Raw genomic sequence first — 23,393 nt, 5'->3', positions numbered from 1 at the left:
AGAATGCTGTGAAAATGAAACTATTCCAATGGTTCTTGAAATGTTAAAAAGAGATGGAAAGGAAGCAGATATTCTGTAATTGCTTGTAAGGAAGGAAATCCTGTGGTTGAGCCAGAACAATTAGAATCAGGAAAGAATAATTCTATTCTTACATTAATCCAAGCATCCTCTATAATTCTAGCCAAGGAACAATGGGAAGATGCCTCCAGCTTGTTTACAAAGCATTAAATAACTCAGGACTTAACTACTATGTTCAAGTAAGTGCATTTTTTTAAGAGGAAATCCATTATGATGATGTGCATCTCAGTTTTATCTTTAAAACAATCGGTCTGGCTTAGGGATGGGAAAATATTCCATCAGACATAAAAATGTATTCAATAAGAGAACTGTACCAATCGACAGCACAAAAACACAGTTTAAAAACCACAATGGAGAGTGTTTTAAGCATACTGAAGGCCCCATACACAGCAAAATGTCTCAGGGTGTTAGCATTCCTTACACAATTGTGCTGTCATTTTCATGGAAGTTTATGAGGTCTGGGTACCATTGTCTTCCATTTGCAACTTCATCCAAAGTTGTCATCTTTTGTGTTTCCAGAAAAGGAAAAGAAAACCCATCAGGGTGAGAAGATGAAATAGCTGCCTCTTGGACTTTAAGCCATCTGCCCAAAATGCCCACTTAAAGTACAGTAAATAGGACAGACTGAGAAGGCCCCCATCATGTTCCCATCCATTTTATTATATTGTTGAGACAGAATCAGGTACTCCAGATCCAATGTGAAGAACTGGTGTGGATCCTAGTATTTTAAAGTAATTTCAGAAATAAAAATGGTCAGCGAACTGCGCAGCAGGAGTCCAAATGAAGTCAGAGATGCTGACCTGAATTTGTGGTTTTATATAAATACAGGTGATCCTTGAGTTACAACCATAATTGAACTTAAAATTTATGTTGCTAAGTGAAACGTTTGTTAAGTGAGTTTTCCTCCATTTTATCACTTTTCTTGCCACAGTTGTTAAGTGAATCATTGCGTTTGTTAAGTTAGTAACACAATTGTTCACTGAATCTCGCTTCCCCGTTGACATGGCTTGTCAGAAGGTCACAAAAGGGGATCACGTGACCCTGGGACACTGCAACCGTCATAAATATGAGTCAGTTGCTAAGCATCTGAATTTTGATCATGTGATCATGGAGATACTGCAACGGTCGTAAGTGTGAAAAACTGTCATAAGTTCCTTTTTTCAATGCCTCTGTAACTTTGACCGGTCACAAAATGACCTTTGTAAGTCGAGGACTGCCTGTAAATGCATTTTACATCTATATTTACAGCAAATAAAATAGTCAGGCAAACAGGAGCATCGTGAGGTAAATCATGAGGTAAATCATGAGGTAAATCACAGAACACACAGGGCACACAGAAGAAAAAAGGCAGGACAAAAGGGAAACTCACCCTCTACACCCACAGCAACCAATCACAGCACAGATTGCCTCACACAGGAGCCATCATTCTCCAGCCGATCAACCACAACTGTGATTGATCATTGTGTGATCCCACTGCTCCAGCTACTAAATTTAAATATCTTAACAAAAATAAGGTTGGAATTAAATAAAAAGTGGGCTGCTTCATTTTGCAATGATTGAATACCTTAATTTTTAAAGGGACCATTGCACAGAACTACCGGTAGCTTGGAAGTGACTAGGAAACGGATCCTGGGACTTGTCTCATAAAGGTTGCAGTTATCAAACTAACAAACATTAGGAAAGACATTTTTGCATTCCACCAAGCTCGGTATTCAAGGAAAGTAGATAACAAAGGATCAGGGGTTATCTCCAAGCTATCCCTATCTTCCTACAGAGACAATACCACACACCTTGAACAAGTTGCCTATCTCCTAAGTAAATAACAACTGGGTAAATCATCATCTATATTCCTACCAACAACTGATCTGGAAAAGAACTAAACAGGACCAGATTTGGTCAGTATTTTGATAGGAGACTGTCTGATGATTGTATGGCTGGAGGATAGATTGGGAAGTAAACAACAACAACAAAACCAATGAACAAAACTCCAGACCATGGCAACGAGAAACCGCTTCAATCTCATGGCTAAGAAAACCACCTGGACATTTTCTGAAAGTCACCCTCAGTCTTCACCCACACGGCTTGGTCAGACAGTCTAAGACTGGTGGAAATTTAATAATTCAAGTCCTAATCAAGGATCTAAGGATTATTACGGTAGCATCTAAGAATATAGGCAATTCCAAGAGGAGTGGGTTTTTTTGGTAGAATTAGGGTGTTTTTGCTGAATAAGTTCAATATTTCCAGATATTGAGGAAGTCCTTTAGGTATCACTCCAAAGGCTTCAATCACGATTGATATAATAATGGATTTCTTTTTCCATAAGCGTTCATCTTCAGTCTGCCAGTCCCAATAATTCATAATTTTTTTCCAATTGCTTTTCCTCAATACTAGCATCATCTGGAATATGAATCAATGATTCAGACTTCCATCTTTTCAATAAATGTTATATCAGCCTGTTATGAACAAGATGCCTTCTACTTGGTTCTAAAAGTCCTATAAGATCTTAATCCGCTCATTATCCAAAACCTTCTCCACTTGATGATCCCAGTAGTTTTTTCTACATTTACTGCATCCAGACCTCTGGCCAAGTTTCCAATGAATAATTCTGGCAACGCGGTCATGATGCTGCTTGTAGTCAGTTGGTGAAATTTTGCTGCAGCCACTGATCAGATGGTCAATTGTACCAAGCTTTTTACTATAAAGTTGACATCTGCTGTTGCTTGTTACATGTAGAATTTTCACCTTCATGCAATCAGGTGTCAAAGCTTGTTCTTGAGCTGCTAAAGTAAAGCCTTTAGTTCAGTGGTTCTCAACCTTTTTAATGCCGCGACCCCCAACCGGTCGTAAGTCGAGGACTACCCAACCAGTCGTAAGTCAAGGACTTTTCCTGCCTGGGAGCGCCGCACATGCGTGGTTCTGCCCCCTGCGCCGGACGAGGCGTAGCTGGCAAGCGGCAGAGACGGAGCAGGCTGACCACCAGCTGGCCCAGCTCAAGGGAGTAAGGCACCCGCCGGAAAAGGGGAAAAAAATGGCGGACAGCCTTGCTTGACGACCCCCGTGAAATGGGGTTGCGACCCATAGGTTGAGAACCGCTGCTTTAGTTTCTTTTTTTAATACTCCTGATCTTAATCAATTCCATGTGGGTTTTTTTATCAGCTTTTCCTTCTATATCACAAGTGTCAAACTCGATCACGTCACGTGATGTATCGTTGCGTATCACGACGTTTTTTGCCTTTGCGGAGCTGGGGTGGGCATGGCCTGTATGTGATGCATCCGGCCTGCGGCCCGCCAGTTTAACACCCCTGTTCTATATCTTTCAAGTATTTCCATGCATATCCTTCAATTTTTCCTTATACTAGATCCTTCAAGAGTTAGGTTTAGGGTTTAGGGTTCAAATTATTTTCAATATTCATCACAACAATGGTATTATGATGATAGATATAAAAATCAACACAGATAACAGAATGACAAGAGTTGGAAGGGACCTTGGAGATCTTCTAGTCCAACCCCTGCTCAAGCAGGAAAGCCTATTATATAAATATACATCTATACAACTGGTAAGTTATGTATTCCATACTTCTTTCATATGCTATGCTATATATAATATTTATATATTACGTTATTAAACTAAAAAAGGGAAAAAAGATTAGCTACCTTTAATGACATTCACAAAACAAATGAAAAAATGGAATTCCAGTTAGTGTGTCATGGCACAAAGTTAATTTCTAACTGAAATATTTCTTATTTGGGCAGGGTTTAAACTACAATTTAAACTTTTGAAGTTACAACTAGGAACGGACTTAAGATGGATGAGATCCCTAACAGATGGATGATGGTCCTCGTCTGTCTACGAGGAATAATTGGGCAAATCCCAAATCCATTCATCCCCATTGCAATCCTAAATCTTTGAGAACATGTCCCCCTGGAATAAGTCAGCTGGAAAATCTGGGTAATTGCTTTATTACCCCTTTAAAGGTAGATTTTAGGTCCCTTTGAAATGAATTTTAGAGTGAGCCACTTTGAGGAAAACAGACTAATGAACGATGCATGACTGGAAAAAAATGGGAAAGGAGCTTATGTTGACAAAGTTCCCAAGAGTGCCTGGCTGTTAAATTATTGTGACTTCCTAATGGTAATATATTAGTACAATTCTGTTATTTTTTTGGCAATGAAAATTGAGAAGAACGTGATCTTTGGTTGATAGTAGCCCTTAAATTCCCCAGAATGGGTTAAATGTAATCTGCCTCACTGCATGCCAAGTTTAATTGTGTGTTGTGCTTCTCCCCATCCTCCCAATTAAGAATTTCCAGAGTAGCAAACCCTAGAGTCTTGGTGTTTTGCAAATTCCCACCAACCTCGTCCAGTTTAAATATTCAGTCCAGCAGCAGAATTCAACCTACAGCAGACACAGACCTCAAAACAACAGCCGGATGGTTTCCATTCCTGCTCCCAGATGCTTTTTAAGGCTTTAGCTTTAAAAAAAAATATCTTTGGCTACTGGAAAGAGATGTTGTGGAATAGGCATGGCTGGCCAGAAAATTAGGTCAATCTGAAAGGAGAGGACCTTTTTCATGTGCCACAATAATAGAAAGTTATTATTATTGTAGCATCATCATCTCGGTCCATCAGAATTAAAATGCTTCTGTTGTGTTCCATTTTACAGATAGTCCTTGACTTACAGCAGTTCCTTTAGTGTCTTTTCGAAGTTACAACAGCACTGAAAAGAGTGACTTATGACCGTTTTTCAAACTTATGACCGCTGCAGTATCTCCATGGTCACGTGATCAAAATTCAGACCCTCGGCAACGGATTCATATTTATGACGGTCGCAGTCTCCCAGGGTCATGTGATCCTCTTTTGTGACTTTCTGACGAGCAAAGTCAATGGGGAAGCCAGATTCACTTAACAACCGGGTTACTAACTTCACAACTGCAGTGATTCAGTTAACAACGGTGACAAGAAAGGTCTTTAAAATTGGGCAAAACTCGCTTAACAAATGTCTCGCTTAGCAACAGAGAATTTAGGCTCAATTGTGGTCGTTAAGTCCAGGACTTCCTGAAATTGATCTGTCGCCATACACAGTAGATAAGCATTAACAGCCATTTCTACAGTGAAACAAACGAGACTGAACATCGATCAATTGTGACTTAACAGAAAAAGAGAAACAAAGAGGAAAAATGATTTTGTCAACTTGAGATAGAAAATGATCATCAGATCTTCTGGCTAGCTTTTGAATTTGTTCATCGATCTCCCTTCTATTTGTTGCAGGATCTATCCTCCAGTTTAGCAAGGAGAGGATTCAAAAAAAAGTCAAGAAGATGGGCACAGCCATTTGCTTGCAGCCCTGTTTTTTTTGATGTCATTACAACAGAGGTAAAAGAAGGAGTAGAGCTCTAGTTATGTGGTTGTGTCCACATCTTCAGTTTTCAGAACCCCTCTCTGCAAACATTGCTGGCAGACTTCCTGAAATAACATGATGCTTAAAGTCCAAACAAATAAGATTTTGCAAGGCGAGAGTTACATGTTTTCCCCCTTTTTTTCCCTCCACCTTCTAAAAGAGGAAACAGCTCCTCCCCTGGGATTTTATTTGTGTGGGATTTCAAGTGTTTCCTGTGGTTCATTTAATATGCACATAAAATCAGTACCACATTAGAGTCTAATTGGCGAAGGGAATATTTAATGCAGGCAGATAATAAGAATTCTTAGCATAACACTGACATGGAATCTAGTGGGAAGCCTGCATTGAATGAAGAAAAATCAGAGTTCAATAATATTTTGGTGTTCCTCTCTGGGTAGTTTTATTATTAAGATATGGCTGCGTGCCTGCGAATATGGATGAACTACCATGGACCAAGTATCTGCACAAGGTTTTCAGAGCATCTGTTCACATCACGTTCTTCCCCTGAATGAGGTTAGGTTGCACATCCGAGTGTAAGATAATAATAATAATAATAATAATAATAATAATAATAATAATAATAATAATAATAATAATAATAATAATAATAATAATAATAATAATAATAATAATAATAATAAAGTTGGAAGGGATCTTGGAGGTCATCGAGTCCATCCCCCTGCTCAGGCAGGAACCCTACACCATTTCAGACAAATGCCTGTCCAGTCTCTTCTTAAAAACTTCCAGTGTTGGAGCATTCACCGCTTCTGGAGGCGGGTTGTTGGCCTTTCTTTATTTTTCCTTGAAGACATTTCACTTCTCATCCAAGAAGCTTCTTCAGTTCTGAACTGAGGAACTGGAGAAGCTTCTTGGATGAGAAGCGAAACGTCTTCAAAGAAAAACAAAGAAAATCCAGGTGTCTCTTGAAAAAGCACCTTTGCGACAACCATGATCTGGATGACTGAGAATCTCCAGAGACAATTCACACACTTCTAATGTAGATCCTCGCTTGCATTTCCCACCTAGCCAACATCAAAAACCTAAATATAACCAAGTAGCAACCATTCCCTTTGTGGTGCTATAGCTATTGTAATTCTATTGTAATTCTTTCTTGACAAATTCTGCTCCAAATTTGCCTAGCCAAGGATCTGAAGGAATGTATCATATAGCCATCATATATTAAAGCATTCATTAGTTTTTCTGGGCAGTGGAAGATTTTCAACTCCTGCTACAATGTAGTGAGGGAACATGAATGCATTTCATGTTCCTAATAATTGTCTTTTGTCTATGTTTATATAATGATGTCATCAAAAACTCATGTTAATAAACTATGGCTTTGATTACAGAAACATTTACAGCATCGTTCTTTGTTGATATATGTGGCCCATGTTGTTATTAGATGGGACGTCACAGCAATGTTTATCCCCCATGATTGAGGAATGACCTATTTTTTTAATGGTAGATTATGTTTTCTTTTTTCTGGAGGGGATGATGGCATTTCAAATTTAAAAAATCAGTCACTCAAGCTGTTTAGTTGAAAAGACTGAATATTATTTCTGTCCATTTGTTCCATTTTTATTCAGTCGTCAAGAAAATAAGGCAGATCATATGAATGGTATCAAAGGTTAGAATTTGCCTGGCAATACTCTGTGTGAGCTACCTAAGGGAACTGTACACCTTGGCTGGTTAAAGATGTACTTACCTTTGGCACTTTGATGATGGACGGTCTAGGGATTTGTGTAAGAACTGCGGTTGTGTCATGTCCCAAGCTTTCATCAGAAAACACAGATGAATCCAGAGGCGTAGCCGTAGATGGGACCCCAACATGTTTGCTGGAATTGCGATGTGCAGTTTGCTGGAATCGCGATGTGCATCTCTCTGCACAATTGTCGGGTCTGAAGACTGCATCTTTGTGGAGCCTCAGAGAATCGGTGTACCTCGCAGGTAGTGGCTGATCGCAGATGGTGACCTCTGGCTCCAGCTTTCGTTGTTCTTCAGGAGTTAGGCAGGTGGGCTGACTTTGATCGACAGGTGTGCTTTCTGTCACACTTCCAAAACAGCTGAGCAATGTCGAACAAGGAAACGGATGCATCACGAATGCCGGAAGACTGCACAGTTTATCCCATAGTAACACTGGCATTCTTACCATGGGCTCAACAATCCTAAAAAAGGCTGTAGAAGGAGGATTCCAAAGCAGGCAGTTGACAAGGTGTCTACCATAACTCTTCCATAATGTGAAATCCAATATATTTCATTGCATTGGAAATGGTGGATGGAGAGCCGCAGAATTCAACAGTACCGGTGGCATGTCTTCCTTGGACAGAAGACGCATCCGCACCAGGAAAAGGTTTAGATTTTAGAAGGTAGATGCAGGTTATTCACTGCATTGTTATCAGCCTCCAAACAAGGAGCTTTCACAAAAGAGCCATCTCTCCTGCAAGGTCAGGTTACAATCCGCAGCCGAACAGATGCTACTTGAGGAGGTAGGGCTTACTCAGTGGTGCTGGAATCTCAAATTACGTAGCTGGAGTGGCAGAAACAAACAAACAAACAAACAAAGGTAGCCTGATCTGTAAGAGCTTCAATGTTTCTATCTTTGACAACATGACAATAGCACAGACATGTCAAACACAAGGCCCGGGGGCCGGATGCAGCCCGCGAAGTGGTTTAATGTGGCCCGCAAAGCCATCCTGGAAACAGTGAGGGAACGGCCCCCGCTGCCTTGGCCCTGGCCCAGGCCAGCCGGGAGCCAATGTACAATTTTGTGGTGGCCATCTATGCTGAAACACATTCAGTCTTAGCTCCACAAGGCCGTCTAGAAACAGTGAGGAACCAGCCCCTGCCGTGTCGGCCCCGCCCTCTGGGTGCGTGCTGGGGAGGTGTCACCCTTTGTGAGGAATGAAGAAATGGACCATGCCTTGGCGCTTGCCCCGGTCCCACCTCCTTCTGCCAGTGACCCTCAGATCTGTCCCACTCCTGCCCAGCCCCCCACAGGCACCCTTGATGCGAACGATGTCGAGCTGGCCATGCCAACCCAGTAGGCCATACCCACTCCATCACACCCACCCAGTAGGCTGCACCCACCCTGGCCACACCCACCCCCCTGAGGGCAACCCCAATGCTGATGCAGCCCTCAGTGAAATTGAGTTTGACACCTCTGCAATAGCATAACTGGCTCTGATTTCACCGCTCGAAGGTTGATTAGCAAAGAAAGATCAAAAATGTATTTTCTAGAGTCCTGTTGGGCCACCTATTACTGAAGAGAGGGTGGTTACTAAATTTTGGGCCAAGACGAAAAAAAATGAGGAAGATTCTTCCTGCTCATTTATATTAAAAGACTCTTTCATCTTCAATGCAGCATAAAGAAATATGAAATGTAAATAAATAAATGCGGCACACATGTTCAAGGGTCTGCTCTTTCAAATTCGTCTTTCTGCAGGGCAGGTAGACTATGATTACAGAATATGATCCTTGACCTGCAACTATTTGTTTAGTGACCGTCCAAAATTACAATGATGGTGAAAAAAAGTGACTTACAGTTGGGCCTCACACTTACGAGTGTTGCGGTATTTCCACGGCCAAACAAATTTGGGCTCTTGGCAACAAGACATGTATTTACGATGTTGGAGCATCCCATGGATCACCATTTGTGGCCATCCCAGACAGCTTCCAACAAGCAAAATCCATAGGGAAGGCTAGATTTGCTTAGTGACCATGTGATTCACTTAACAACTTTGAGATTCATTTAACAACCACGGCAAAAAAAGATTGCAAAATCAGGCTTAACAATTGCTTTCTGTAGCAATGAAAACTTTGGGCCCAACTGGGAGTTGTAAATCAAGGACGATCTGTATTGTGATGATGGCTCCTTTTCATGGCCTCGTCCATAACTCATTACAAATCATTGCTTGTTTGTCCAGGTCTGGATTGTAGCCATAGAGAAGAGATCAAGGCTGTTTAAATTCCAGACGGACTTCCATGATGTCTGTAAGAATAACTCAGCTCTTTTTCAAATGAGATAAATTTTCTCTTTCCTATCTATGGAGATTCTCAGCCATCCAAGTCATGGTTGTTCGAAGGTGCTTTTTCAAAAGGCAACTGGACTTTCTTGGTTTTTTCTTTTCTTTTCTTTTTTTAAACAATATTTTATTGAGTTTATATAGATAAGGGAAAATTAGGAACAATATGGATATGGTAAGGGAGGGGGCTGGGGGGAAGGAAATAGGGGATTTAGGATAAAATAAGGAAAGGTACAATCACATATTTTAACAAACAAGCAACTGTCCGGATCATAATAATGAGTGAATATCTTAAAATAAGCTTAACTATAGCCATATTACAAACAGTTAATAAACAAATAAATTCATCTATTAAATAAACACGAATAATAAAATCTCAGAAAATCCTAACTATCAACATTAATAGATAAAAATCACCAAATCACTAAAAATAACAATGTCATCTACCTATTAATTAGAACTTGGTTAGAAATCAATCATCTATTCTGAGATGTTAGATCCTTTTCAAATTCTAATGTGTCTCTAACCATTGATAAAATTTATTCCAAGTTATAAAATAAACTGAATCAGCTTTTTCTCTCATCTCCGATGTTTCTGCACACTCTAAGATTTTAGTAATTATATTCTGGTCAGATGGTAGATTCTTGGGTTTTTTCTTGATAACATTTCACTTTTCATCCAAGAAGCTTCTTCGTGTTTCATATTTTGTGCATCATCTTGACATGTACATATTTGTGGAGGAGAAAATAAAAATAAACCATACCCTTGGCTTCTTAGTGAATCTATTGCAGCTGTTCGTTTGGCTAGAGTCCAAAGGGACGGTGCTATACTTTCAACACTGGAGAACCCTTAATCAATTTACACTTTAAAGATTATTTTTTTAAAAGATCTGTAGAACTGAAACTGAAGCAGGTTCAGCTTCCTCTGTGAGCCGTGGTGGCGCAGTGGTTAAAATACAGCTATGAGGCCAAACTCGGCCCACTGCCAGCAGTTCGATCCTGACCAGCTCAAGGTTGTCTCAGCCTTCCACCCTTCCGAGGTCGGTAAAACGAGGACTCAGGTTGTTGGGGGCAAGAGGCTAACTGTGTAAAACTGCTAAGAGCAGGAGTCCCCAACCTCCGGGCCGTGGACCCGCACCGGGCCGCGGCATGCCAGAAACTGTGCCATGCAAACGAGTGCAGCCTCATCCGCGGGATGCAGGCAACACACGAAACCATGCCCCCCTCCTGTCCGCGGAAAAACCTCTCTCCACAGAATCGGTGCCTAGTGCCCAAAAGGTTGAGGGCCACTGGCTTAAAGAGTACTTAAAACACTATAAAGAGGTAAGTGCTATTGCTATCATAATAGCAGAATCTTTTTTTTCCAAGGGCAAAAATGCCCCCTGGTAAGTGCCATACAGCCCTGCCCATCCATCCATCCTTCATCCTGCTGTTCCCTGTTGGCTGAGGACAGGACAGCCCTGGATTATCAGCAGAGACGTGGCTGAAGAAAACTGATTTGGCCCAAGGATGAGATGGTTGTGGCTTCAGAAGTCGCGTCTGGGCTCTGTGAAGAGGTGCCCTTACCTCTTTTTAAAGTATGCTAATATTTAAAAATCCCCCTTGAGTACAGAATGAGCAACCTGTGGGTTTCTTTGATGTACCCCAAAGAAAGAAAAAATGAAAGAACTCTATCCTAAACTGGTGGCAAAGCCTACCACTAGCTTGTTGATCTGCTGTTATCAAAATTCCCCTCACATCACGGTGATCTAACGTGATAGGAATGCGACAGTAGTGAAAATATTTCACTGATTTTCTCATTCAAACCTCACAGGCCTTCTCACTGTCCCATTTCTTTTGGAGGTGCAGAACACCACAAATGACGTAATTATTGCAACCTGAATGGACTTCACCCCCTTTTAATGGAGGATAATAATAATAATAATAATAATAATAATAATAATAATAATAATAATAATAATAATAATAATAATAATAATAATAGTAGTAGTAGTAGTAGTAGTAAAGTTGGAAGGGGCCTTGGAGGTCATCTAGTCCAACCCCCTGCTCAGGCAGGAAACCCTATACCATTTCGGACAAATGGCTGTCCAGTTTCTTCTTAAAAACTTCCAGTGTTGGAGCATTCACTGCTTCTGGAGGCAGGTTGTTCCACTGGTTAATTGTTCTAACTGTCAGGAAGTTTCTCCATAGTTCTAGGTTTCTTCTCTCCTTGATTAGTTTCCACCCGTTGCTTCTTGTCCTGCCTTCAGGTGCTTTGGAAAATAGCTTGACTCCCTCTTCTTTTGTGGCAGCCCCTCAAATATTGGAAGACTGCTATCCTGTCACCCCTCGTCCTTCTCTTCATTAGACTAGACATACCCAATTCCAGCAACCGTTCCTTATATGCTTTAGCCTCCAGTCCTCTAATCATCTTTGTTGCTCTTCTCTGCACTCTTTCTAGAGTCTCAACATCTTTTTTACATCACGGTGACCAAAACTGGATGCAGTATTCCAAGTGTGGCCTTACCAAGGCATTGTAAAGTGGTATTAATACTTCACGTGATCTTGATTCTATCCCTCTGTTAATGCAGCCCAGCACCGAGTTGGCTTTTTTGGCAGCTGCAGCACACTGCTGGCTCATATTTAAGGGATTGTCCACCAGGACTCCAAGGTCCCTCTCACAGATCTTTGTTCATGTTTCATGATCTACTCATCTCTGACAAAACGGCAGGTACACACAGGTTTTCTCACCTGTTGGCAAATCACAAACTGGAATTCTTAGATTGGTGTTCTCAAAGATGGATTTTAGCAGCTGTCCTATATCTTCCAAACCCTGTTCAGATGATTTTGAAATCGCTCTCGGTCTCTCTCTGAGAACCATGAACTTTTCATAAACTACAGGTTAATTATCCCTGACTTTGGGCTACAGCAAATAAACCTGTACACTGTTACTTCCCGCAGACTGTCCGAGGGTTGAAAAATTACTCTCCGCAGAGGTAATTTTTCTCGAAGACACTGACCTTTTAATATTTTTCTTTACATTTGAACAACTGAAGACTACAAAAAGCACCCAGAAAATTTATTCAAGCCTTTAAAGCAGCATTAGGAAATTCAAATAGATGAACCAACCCACTTCGACACAAATTTCTTCTTGCAATGTATTTGCAAATGTTAAGACTACTATTTTTTTTTTCATTGGCTGGTAAATCCGTAGGGTTAAATAAAGCACTAAATACTAAAGAAATTTCTCTTTTGAACCCAATTTCATAGAGTGGGGAACTCATGGGAAACTTGGATAATGTTCAATGACAAAGATCTGAAGAAATTCACAATTCCCTCCCTATTTTTTGCCTTCAATGGCTGTTTCATAGGGAGCAGCTTGGCTGCCTGCCCAGAAGGTTAGAGCAGTGGGGTTTTTTTTTCCAGAGTCAGCAGTTGAAAGGTGAAATGTTGGCCATCTCTCTCTCTTTCTATCATCTCTCTCTATGATGTTGTTAGTTGCGAAGTCGTGTCCAACCCATTGTGACCCCATGGACAATGTTGCTCCAGGCCTTCCTGTCCTCTACCATCTTCTGGAGTCCATTTAAGCTCACGCCTACTGCTTCAGTGACTCCATCCAGCCACCTCCTTCTCTGTCGTCCCCTTCTTCTATTGCCCTCCATCTTTCCCAGCATTAGGATCTTCTCCAGTGAGTCCTTCCTTCTCATTAGGTGGCCAAAGTACTTGAGTTTCAGCTTCAGGATCTGGCCTTCTGAAGAGCAGTCAGGGTTGATCTCCTCTAGGACTGACCGGTTTGATCACCTTGCAGTCCAGGGGACTCGCACGGGTCTTCTCCAGCACCATAGTTCAAAGGCCTCAATTCTTTGGCGCTCAGCCTTTCTGATGGTCCAACTTTCACAGCCATACATTGCAACTGGGAAAACCATGGCCTTGACTATATGCACTTTTTTTGGCAGGGTGATGTCTCTGCTTTTTAGTATGCTGTCTAGATTTGCCATAGCTTTCCCCCCCAGGAGCAAGCGTCTTTTAATTTCTTGGCTGCAGTCCCCATCTGCGGTGATCTTGGAGCCCAGGAAGATAAAATCTGTCACTACCTCCATTTCTTTCCCATCTATTTGCCAGGAATTGAGAGGGCCGGATGCCATGATTTTGGTTTTCTTAGTGTTGAGTTTCAAGCCAACTTTTGCACTTTCCTTCTTCACCCGCATCAAGAGGCTCTTTAGTTCCTCTTCACTTTCTGCCATTAGAGTGGTATCATCTGCATATCTTAGGTTGTTGATATTTCTCCCGGTAATCTTAATTCCAACTTTTGATTCATCTAGCCCTGCCTTTCTCATGATGTGCTCTGCATGTAAGTTAAATAGGCAGGGCGACAGTATACAGCCTTGCCGGACTCCTTTCCCAATTTTGAACCAATCAGTGGTTCCGTGTCCAGTTCTCACTATTGCTTCTTGACCCGCATATAGGTTTCTCATCTCCCTCTATCATCTATCTGCCTATCATCCATCCATCCGTCTGTCTGTCCGTCCATCCGTCCATCCATCCATCCACCCACCCACCTATCTATCTACCTACCTACCTACCTATCTATCATGTATCTATCTGTCATCTCTCTCATCTCTTTCTCTCTCTATCTTTAAAACGGGGTAATTGATAAGGGTTCTGCCAAGTTTCCCTTTCCAGACCAAGGATTCTAAAATGGTGGTGATTGCTGCTTTTTTCCAGTACACAAAAGACATTCCCATGGAAGGGAAAGCAGGTGGCGTTTGTTCTCCTGGCAGGGGCACCTTGACCAGGTGATAGATGGAGTGACACTTTGCAAGCTCCGCCCTCTTCAAACATGCATGTGATGCCAACACCTGCACAAAAGCGAGAGGACCTGCATTGTAATATGCCATCTGACTTCTAGCTGATTTTGATCTCTCTCTCTCTCTCTCTCTCTCTCTCTCTCTCTCTCTCTCTCTCTCTCTCTCTCTCTCTCTCTCTCTCTCTCTCTCTCTCTCTCTCTCTCTCTCACACACACACACACACACACGCACCAAGATCAACATTTCCTGGCAGGACTGGAGGAGAAAAGGGGACTCCATCAATCCGGGATCACCTTAACTGAGAACCAAAGAGATCATTAGGCCATCACCCAGACAAGGTGGAGGTAGGGATTGAAATCTTGAGAAAGCATTTATTTTGAGCAAGTTTTCTACTGCTGTTCAAGTCTGGGTCTGATAATCAAATTGCAAAATATTCCATTAGGTTTTCCTGTGCTTTTACGATTGAGAAATCTTTCTTCACCCAGTCACTGATTATGTCCATCTACTGAATTTTGTTCACTGCAAAAATCCTTGCGATCCATGGAGTTCTAGTAGCAATTTCTTAAGTTTCTTCAGAAGGGTCCTGGTGAATGAAATCCAGTCATGATGTCATGCCTAAAGCTGTGTGGAAAGCATTCATGGGCTCATGGTAAGTAGCATCCATCAAAGGTCAGCTTTAGCAGTGGGGGCTGTATGTTTGGGAGCAAGCTCCTTTATCAGGTTCACAAACTCCCTTTTTTCAACACAAGCTCTGCAAACTTCTCCCCAGCTATCCAGGATCTTCTTCAGCTCAGCCGCTCTCATCTTGGATAGATCTACCGAAGTTAAATCAAGTTGTCTTTCTGTAAAAGCAGATAAGCCAAGTCAGATATCTACATCTATGTTTATATACCAAATCAACCTGCCATGATGACCCTAAAACAGGGGTAGGCAACCTCGGCTCTTTTATGACTCATGGACTTCAACTCCCAGAATTCCTGAGTCAGCATAGCTGACTCAGGAATTCTGGGAGTTGGAGTCCATGAGTCATAAAAGAGCCGAGGTTGCCTACCCCTGCCCTAAAACATACAAAAAACGATTGCTGGAATTGGGTATGTCTAATTTAATGAAAAGAAGGACTAGGGGTGACATGATAGCAGTGTTCCAATATTTGAGGGGCTGCCACAAAGAAGAGGGGGTCAACCCATTCTCCAAAGCACCCGAAGTCAGGACAAGAAGCAACGGATGGAAACTAATCAAGGAGAGAAGCAAGCTAGAACTAAGGGGAAAATTCCTGACAGTGAGAACAATTAATCAGTGGACTGGTTTGCCTTCAGAAGCTGTGGGTGCTCCAACACTGGAGGATTTGAGGAAGAGATTGGGCATTCATTTGTCAGAAATGGTATAGGGTCTCAGGCTTGAGCAGGGGGCTCGACTAGAAGACCTCCAAGGTCCCTTCTAACTTTATTATTCTGTTATTCTGAATGCTGCAGAGATAAGCAGTCCAATGTCCAGGGAATATCATAAGGCCTCATAGCAACAGAACCAGCTTCCATGGTGATTTCTCAAAATTTAAGGAATCCAAACTTCTCCCCCTTCCAGGGATGGTCCCATGCCATACCCAGGAACTGGAAGGAAGAGTGGGGATCATGAGCCTACAAATCCCTCCCTCCCAGAGGTCACCTAACCTGCAAACCTGAGGGGATGTGTGGAGGACATTCACTGAGGACACAGCAGAAACAAAAGGAATTGGAGGATGCTTGCGACATCTTTATGGTCAATTGGAAGATGCTGCACAGATCCTCTTTTTCTTACTTCGTTGGCACAGCTCCTCGTTCTTTTTATACATGTATCTTTTAGCATTATGGGGAAGGAGGTTTCCTAACCCCATTCTTTGACTAGTTCACATCTTCCTAAACATTTCTCTTTGGGCCATTCCATTTCTAAGTTTTGCATGCAGAAAGCTTCAAGGGATGTGGTGGCGTCTCCTAATATGGAAATAATTAATAACACCTGGCTGTACACACACACAGCCGCACAAATTGTTCTCATTCTCTTTTTCTTTTCTGAATGCAGTTTGGTTACCCTTCTTCGTGGGAAATGCCAAATCTGTGGAAAACTTTAGATCAACTCAAGCAGTCTTGGATTCCCATCTTAACATTCCTTTAGGTTTATATTTCTGGACTGAACATGTGGGCATGGGTGATATTTGGACCTAGGCTCAATTTAGAATTTTGCTAATACAATAAGTGGAACCACTAACATTTCTCTCTCTTTCTCACAGATTCACCTAAACACACACACACACACACACACACACACACACACACACACACACATACACACACATGCTTAAAAAGTATAAACCTAAAGTATCTTAAATGTATAATATACTTCTAAAGGAAAGACATACAGGTAGTCCTTGACTTACGACCACAATTGAGCCTAAAATTTGTTATTAAGTAAAACATTTGTTAAGTGAATTTTGCCCCACTTTATGACCTTTCTTGCCACCATTAAGTGAATCACTGCAGTTGTTAAAGTTAGTAACGTGGCTGTTAAGTGATTCTGGCTTCCCTGTTGATTTTGCTTGTCAGAAGGCCGCAAAAGGGGATCACGTGACCCCGGGACATGGCAAACCGTCATAAGTATGAGTCAGCAGCAAAGCGTTTGAATTTTGATCACGTGACCTTGGGGATGCTGCAACAGTCGTAAGTGTGAAAAATGGTCCTAAGTCTCTTTTTTCCCAGTACCGTTGTAACTTTGAAGGGCACAAAATGAACTGTTGTAAGTCGAGAACTAGCTGTACATGGCAGATGACGTTTGCCATGAGGTTGGAGACTGACAGCAGACAGAGAAATCTTCCAGTGATGTAGTTGTGGCATTGTTGTTTCTTTCACAATCGCAATTTTATAACGCCATCCTGGCGTCTTTGCAATCACGATGCACTTCTCCAGGAGTGTTTAATGGCTGACTAAGGAAGGAATGTTAGGAATGTCTCAGCCACGATCTGATACCAGACTTTTTCCACTTTTAGGATGTGTGGACTTCAATTCCCAGAATTCTGCTAGGCAGTATGGCTGGGGGGGGGGATTCTGGGAGTTGAAGCCCACTCAACTGAGGTTGAGGTGGCTGAGGTTGGGAAACACAACTGAGTCCGTCCAAAATTTCTGTTGCTAAGCGAGACCTTCTCTTATTCATGTGCCATAGTTATATCCATTGTTAAGTTGTAGTTGAATCACTGCAGTTGTTAAGTTAGCAACATGGTTGTTAAGTGAATCTGGCTTCCCCATTGACATGGCTTGTGAGGTCACAAAAGGGGATCACATGAACCTGGGATGCTGCAACCGTCATAAATATGAACCAGTTGCCAAGCATCCGAGTTTTGATCATGTGCAATGGTCGCAAGGGTGAAAAATGGTCATAAGTCACATTTTTCAGTGCTGAGGTAACTTTGAGCAGTCACTAAATAAATGATTGTAAATCAAAAATTACCTGCACAAGCCAGCTTCCTGTAAGCTCTCAGAGCAGAGATGTAAGACAGAACTTTACGAAATGCCCAATATATAAGATTTTACATAGCTTCTATTCCCAGCATCTTAGAATAATATCTGGCTATTTGCTTAAGGACCTCTGGGTCCAATCGCAGTCATGGGTGAGGATGCCAGTGAAAAGGAGATCTGGTGATGTGGTACATGATGGGTTGCTGGTGATAAGAAAGCCATAACTACTGTCATGGCCAGTGAAAAAGTTTTATGATGTTTAATGCCTCTGATTATCTTTCTGAAGTAGCAGATCTTCTGTTTATGCATCTTCTGTTTAAGCCATCTCGGGGATTTTTCTCCCAATCAATGGGCAATTTTAAATATAGAGTATGGAAGGGAAGGGTCATTAGCAATTAACATTTTTTGTCTCCATAGGACAAAAAAATACATTGAAGGCGGGAACCTGGTGGAATCTGAGGGAGGGCTAGCAATCTAGGTTTTGTGGTTTGTTTAAGGATTTTGAAATTGGAGTCAAGGTATAAAAGGGTGGGGATGTTCAAAAGAGGAACTGCTGTAAATAATTACTGTCACTTATTAATAGTTCAACCATCTTCGTGTTGTTTAGATTATCCTATTCAGCTTCAGCCAGACAGAGTTATCTTTAAAGGATAATAGTTTTAGTGCGACGCACATAAAAAAAAAACAGATGGAGCATCGATCAGACAGTTGAAGCCACCATGTTGACCTCTTTGAGGACATCCCGGTCATCACAGACTGGTTGGCTGTTCTCTAGGCTCATGTCTGAAAGGCCAAACCTTGGTTACATGATGGTTCTCTGTGTTACTCACAGATGTAATTATGCACATAAAAGCCCATGTCTTTAGGAAACCAGGATTCTCTCTAGCTTTCCAAGGAGGAGTAACACATAACAAATACTGGGCCAAGTGTTAAAAGGTTCTTAATCGTATGCTTAACTGCCTACATTGGCTGATTTCATACCGTATTTGAGTTCACAAATCTGAATATCTCCTTTCTTCAGTTTCTCACAGATTTTTGCCACAGGGATGTGAACGCTCATCGGACGACTGACTTCAGTGAGGATCTTGGTAGCTGCATCCTCTGTAGCCCCAAGATAATAGCACTACGAAAAATAATACAAATGTGAAATTAATGCTTAGGGACCAGGGCATCCTTTTTCTCTTCCATGAACAAAATTATCTCAAGGACTTAGAACAGTGGTGGCGAACCTATGGCAATACGTGCCAGAGGCGGCACTCGGAGGCCTCTGTGGGCACGTGCGCCATGCCCGGAGATGGCAACTGTCCTCTTCAACCAGCTGCCTGCTAACTTGCCGAGGTTCCACATGGCCGGATGCATCCCAGCACCCATGCGCTTGCTGGCCTTTGTGTGCGGGGGCCTTTGTGTCCCTGGCCCCTGCCTCGCCTTGCCCTGTGACATGGCACCCCCGCCCTGCCTCGCCTCACCCTGCAGAACCAGCCACCTGCCCACTGCCCCACCCGCCAGAGATCACTGAATCTCCCCCAGCCCTGCCCGGCCCCCACAGGCGTCCCTCCCCAGGAGCAAGATCGAGCTGGCCATGCCCACCCTGGCCACGCCCACCCGTCTGCCATGACCACTGTAGCCACGCCCACCTGGCGGGCCACACCCACCTGGCACCCGGCAATACATAAGTGGGTTTTGGGCTGAAGTTTGGGCACTCGGTGTCTAAAAGGTTTGCCATCACTGACTTAGAAGCTACACAGTGAGAGGTCTCCTTAGTGGTTGGAAAGGGCAGGGCTTTTCAACCTTTTAACCCATTGTACCACTTTTAGGATATGGCAGCATCCGAGTACCACCAGTCGCCTAGCAAGGTGTCAAAAACTTGATGACCTCCCCCCCCCCAAAAAGGAAAAAAGTGATAAAGTACAGGTAGTCCTCGACTTACAACAGTTTGCTTAGTGACTGTTCGAAGTTACAATGGCACTGAAAAAAGTAACCCCCAAGCCACAGCCGAGCAAGACACCTACCTGCCCGCCCGGAGGCACTCTTCCTCTTGTCCGAGGTTTTCATTGTTGTGAGCATTTCTGTTGAGGATTGGCAGCGGGGGTGGGGTGGGGGGGTGTTTGGTTTTTATCCCCCCCGTCTGCTGGGTGGTTGCAGCAGGTTTTGGTCACTTCGCATGACTCTGGGACACTGTGACCGTCATAAATGTGAATCAGTTGTCAAGCATCTGAATGTAAATCACAAGACCCTGGAGATGCTGCAACATTCCAGCTGATCGGCGCTTCTTCTGGGCTCAGCAGAAGCGTCAGGATCAGTGCTGCTTTCCAGCTGATTGGCGCTTCTTCAGGGCTCAGCAGAAGCGCCAGGATCAGCGCCGAGCTCCAGCTGGAGCCTGGCGCTGATCCTGGCACTTCCACTGAGCCCTGACAGCCCCGAAGAAGTGCCGATCAGCTGGAAAGCGGCACTGATCCTGGCGCTTCCACTGAGCCCTGACAGCCCTGCAGCTCCAGCCATCTCTCGCTCAGGCTTGTGCGATGCTGCCACCGGTTCAGCTCATTCCCCTCTTCCGCTACCACTTTCTTAGGATGGTCGCGTACCACCTGCCAGGTGCCAATGTATCACAGGTGGTACCCGTACCACTGGTTGAAAAGCCCTGGGATAGGGGACAACTAAAGAAAACCAGAAAGACCAAGGGTATCAGTTCAAACAAAAGTATTGGGTAAAAATCCCACATACACTCTGGAAGAAGGAAATTGCAAATCAGGTCTGTAGTATTGTCAAGAAAACTGCATGGCTGTGTGGGTGAATTTACTAGGAGTCAAAATGGATTTGAAGGACATAAATTTTTTATCTGCAGTAAAACTGTGTGGATGGAAAGAAGAAGAGAGAAAGTCATACCAAGCGGTTTTCTTTGCCTTTTGTATTCATGCAAGTCTTAATTAATTCCTCCTCTATAGAAGCCGTGGAGAAATCAGAATGTTTTTCTTTCAAAGAACTGTAAAATCTTTCCAAGAAATCTTGACACACTGTAAAAAGAACAAGAAGTGAAAAAGTAAATACACATAATGCACAAAATGTTTAAGTTAAAAAAATGGATCACCAAAACCTTCCAACTGACTTGAAGGATGGAATTCATTAGTATTTCATAAAATTAAAAACACATACAAATAAAGTTTGGAACTCATTTTATGTTGAAATTATTCTCCCTCCCTCCCTTCTTTCCTTCAATTTTAAGTGTCTAATGTATAGACGTTATCATATGATAATGCAGTTTTATCATACCCCATAAATATAGGCCGTTCCCCTCATTTGTTAAATGAGTTTTGCCCCACTTTATGACAACTCTTGCCACAGTTATTAAGTGAATCACTACAGTTGTTAAGTTAGTAACACGGTTGTTAAATGAATCTGGCTTCCCCCTTGACTTTCCTTGTCAGAAGTTTGCAGAAGGGGATCACATGACCCCCGGGAAACTGCGATTGTCATAAATATGAGTCAGTTGCCAAGCATCCAAATTTTGATCACGTGACCATGGGGATGCTGCAAGAGTCGTAAGTGTGAAAAACGGTCACTTTTTCCAGTGCCGTTGTAACTTTGAATGGTCACTAAATGAACTGTTGTAAGTCAAGGACTACTTGTATTCAAATATTAAACAGCAAGGGCTCCTTTAAAATGCATTGGGGCCTATGTCTACGGAGATTTTAAGTCAGGGGCCTTCAAACTTGGCCCTTTTATGACTTGTGGACTTCAACTCCCAGAATTCCTCAGCCAGCGTGCCTGGCTGAGGAATTCTGGAAGTCGAAGTCCACAAGTCATAAAAGGGTCGAGTTTGAAGACCCTTGTTCTAAGTCATCCAGGTCCTGGTTGTCCCAAACGTGCTTTCCAAAAGGCAACTGGACTTTGTTTTTTCTTAAAGAGGTTTCGCTTCTCATCCAAGGAGCTTCTTCAGTTGGGGTAAAGAAAATACTTAGTCATTTAGTGAACGTTTCCAAGGAAAAATAACATGGGGTCTCCATGTGGTATTCTTTGGCGCAATATTAGAACTGAGAGAAAGTGGAAGGTGCCTTTTTTCACGAGGCAACTGGATTTGAAAAAAGCACCTTTGAGACAACCATGACCTGGATGACTGAGAATCTCCATACACATGGAACAGTTTCAGAAGATCTGTGGATGAATCTAAACAGACATTTCCTGCAAAAAAAACCTCTGGTAGGGATGGTGGGAATAAGGCAAGGCCATCAGCTGTAGCTGGGACTGATACAGCAGTGAGAAAGAAACAGCTGGGAACATGCAGAAATAGTAGCGAAGCCAGCAGGATGAGTGCCCGCCTTCCCTTATTCTCATTCTCCATGTACCATACATATGTCCGTCATTATTTGTTTACCCATCCCACAAAGTGAGATCAAGCCCACACGTATGCTGCACAATATTTTTAGATACTGTATTTAGAGATTTGAATTTCCAGCAATCACGAGTCTGAAGTCTGATCCTGCATTCCAAATAGTTTTATATTCAGAAAAGGATATACATTTTGGAGGCATGGCTGTAATTTTGCCGTAATCAAAACCAGCAATTCCCTGACTCCTGATAATGATAAAACAGAACTTTTCCTACACATGATAATAATGTTTGCAGCAAGTCTATCCTTATTCTAGTAATGTTGTGATGGCTTTATGCCACCTACAGGGAACACAAATGTATTCCAAAGTTCAGGATGCAACAGGGAGACCACACTTAAGATATCCCTTAACTTCGGTTGAGGATGTCCAGTTAACTGCCCTCGGCTTACTTGCTTCCTCTTTCCTGTAATTAAGGTAAGCTAACTTAATATTTATCTGAATTGAAGCATCATTTTCATGAGTATAGATAGAGTTCATCTGGGCCCAATGTTTCTGTTGCTAAGCAATACAGTTAAATGAGTTTTGCCCCATTTTAAGACCCTTCTTAATAATAATAATAATGATAAAGTTGGAAGGGACCTTGGAGGTCATTTAGTCCAACCCCCTGCTCAGGCAGGAAACCCTATACCATTTTGGACAAATGGCTGTCAGGTTTCTTTTTAAAAACTTCCAGTGTTGGAGCATTCACCGCTTCTGGAGGCAGGTTGTTCCACTGGTTAATTGTTCTAACTGTCAGGAAGTTTCTCCTTAGTTCTAGGTTGCTTCTCTCTTTGGTTAGTTTCCACCCGTTGCTTCTTGTCCTGCCTTCAGGCGCTTTGGAGAATAGCTTGACTCCCTCTTCTTTGTGGCAACTCCTGAGATATTGGAACACTGCTATCATGTCCCCCCTCGTCCTTCTCTTCGTTAAACTAGACATACCCAATTCCCTAACCCTAACCCCTAACCCTAACCGTTCCTTATATGTTTTAGCCTCCAGTCCCCTAATCATCTTTGTTGCTCTTCTCTGTACTCTTTCTAGAGTCTCAACATCTTTTTTACATCGTGGAGACCAAAACTGGATGCAGTATTCCAAGTGTGGCCTTACCAAGGCATTGTAAAGTGGTATTAATACTTCACGTGATCTTGATTCTATCCCTCTGTTAATGCAGCCTAGCACTGTGTTGGCCTTTTTGGCAGCTGCAGCACACTGCTGGCTCATATTTAAGTGATTGTCCACTAGGACTCCGAGATCCCTCTCACAGTTAC

At 42.5% G+C, this 23,393-nt stretch overlaps 1 protein-coding gene across 1 annotated transcript in view; it reads right to left on the bottom strand.

Annotated features, from left to right (window-relative positions):
• Window positions 1-14,654: 14,654 nt before the first annotated feature.
• CDNF (cerebral dopamine neurotrophic factor) overlaps window positions 14,655-23,393 on the bottom strand; it is a 9,723-nt gene continuing 984 nt past the window's right edge. Inside the window, exons 2-4 of the mRNA XM_015825184.2 lie at window positions 20,647-20,774; window positions 18,745-18,886; window positions 14,655-15,123 (exon numbers count right to left, since the gene is read on the bottom strand). Coding sequence (XP_015680670.1) covers window positions 14,945-15,123; window positions 18,745-18,886; window positions 20,647-20,774 — 449 coding nt within the window. The 3' untranslated portion in view covers window positions 14,655-14,944. The remainder of the gene's footprint in view (window positions 15,124-18,744; window positions 18,887-20,646; window positions 20,775-23,393) is intronic.

The sequence above is a fragment of the Protobothrops mucrosquamatus genome, unplaced genomic scaffold (genome assembly GCF_001527695.2).
Source record: "Protobothrops mucrosquamatus isolate PMUCROS unplaced genomic scaffold, P.Mucros_1.0 scaffold2534, whole genome shotgun sequence".
In the NCBI taxonomy this organism is placed as follows: domain Eukaryota; kingdom Metazoa; phylum Chordata; class Lepidosauria; order Squamata; family Viperidae; genus Protobothrops; species Protobothrops mucrosquamatus.
This window is presented reverse-complemented; position numbering and strand designations above follow the sequence as displayed.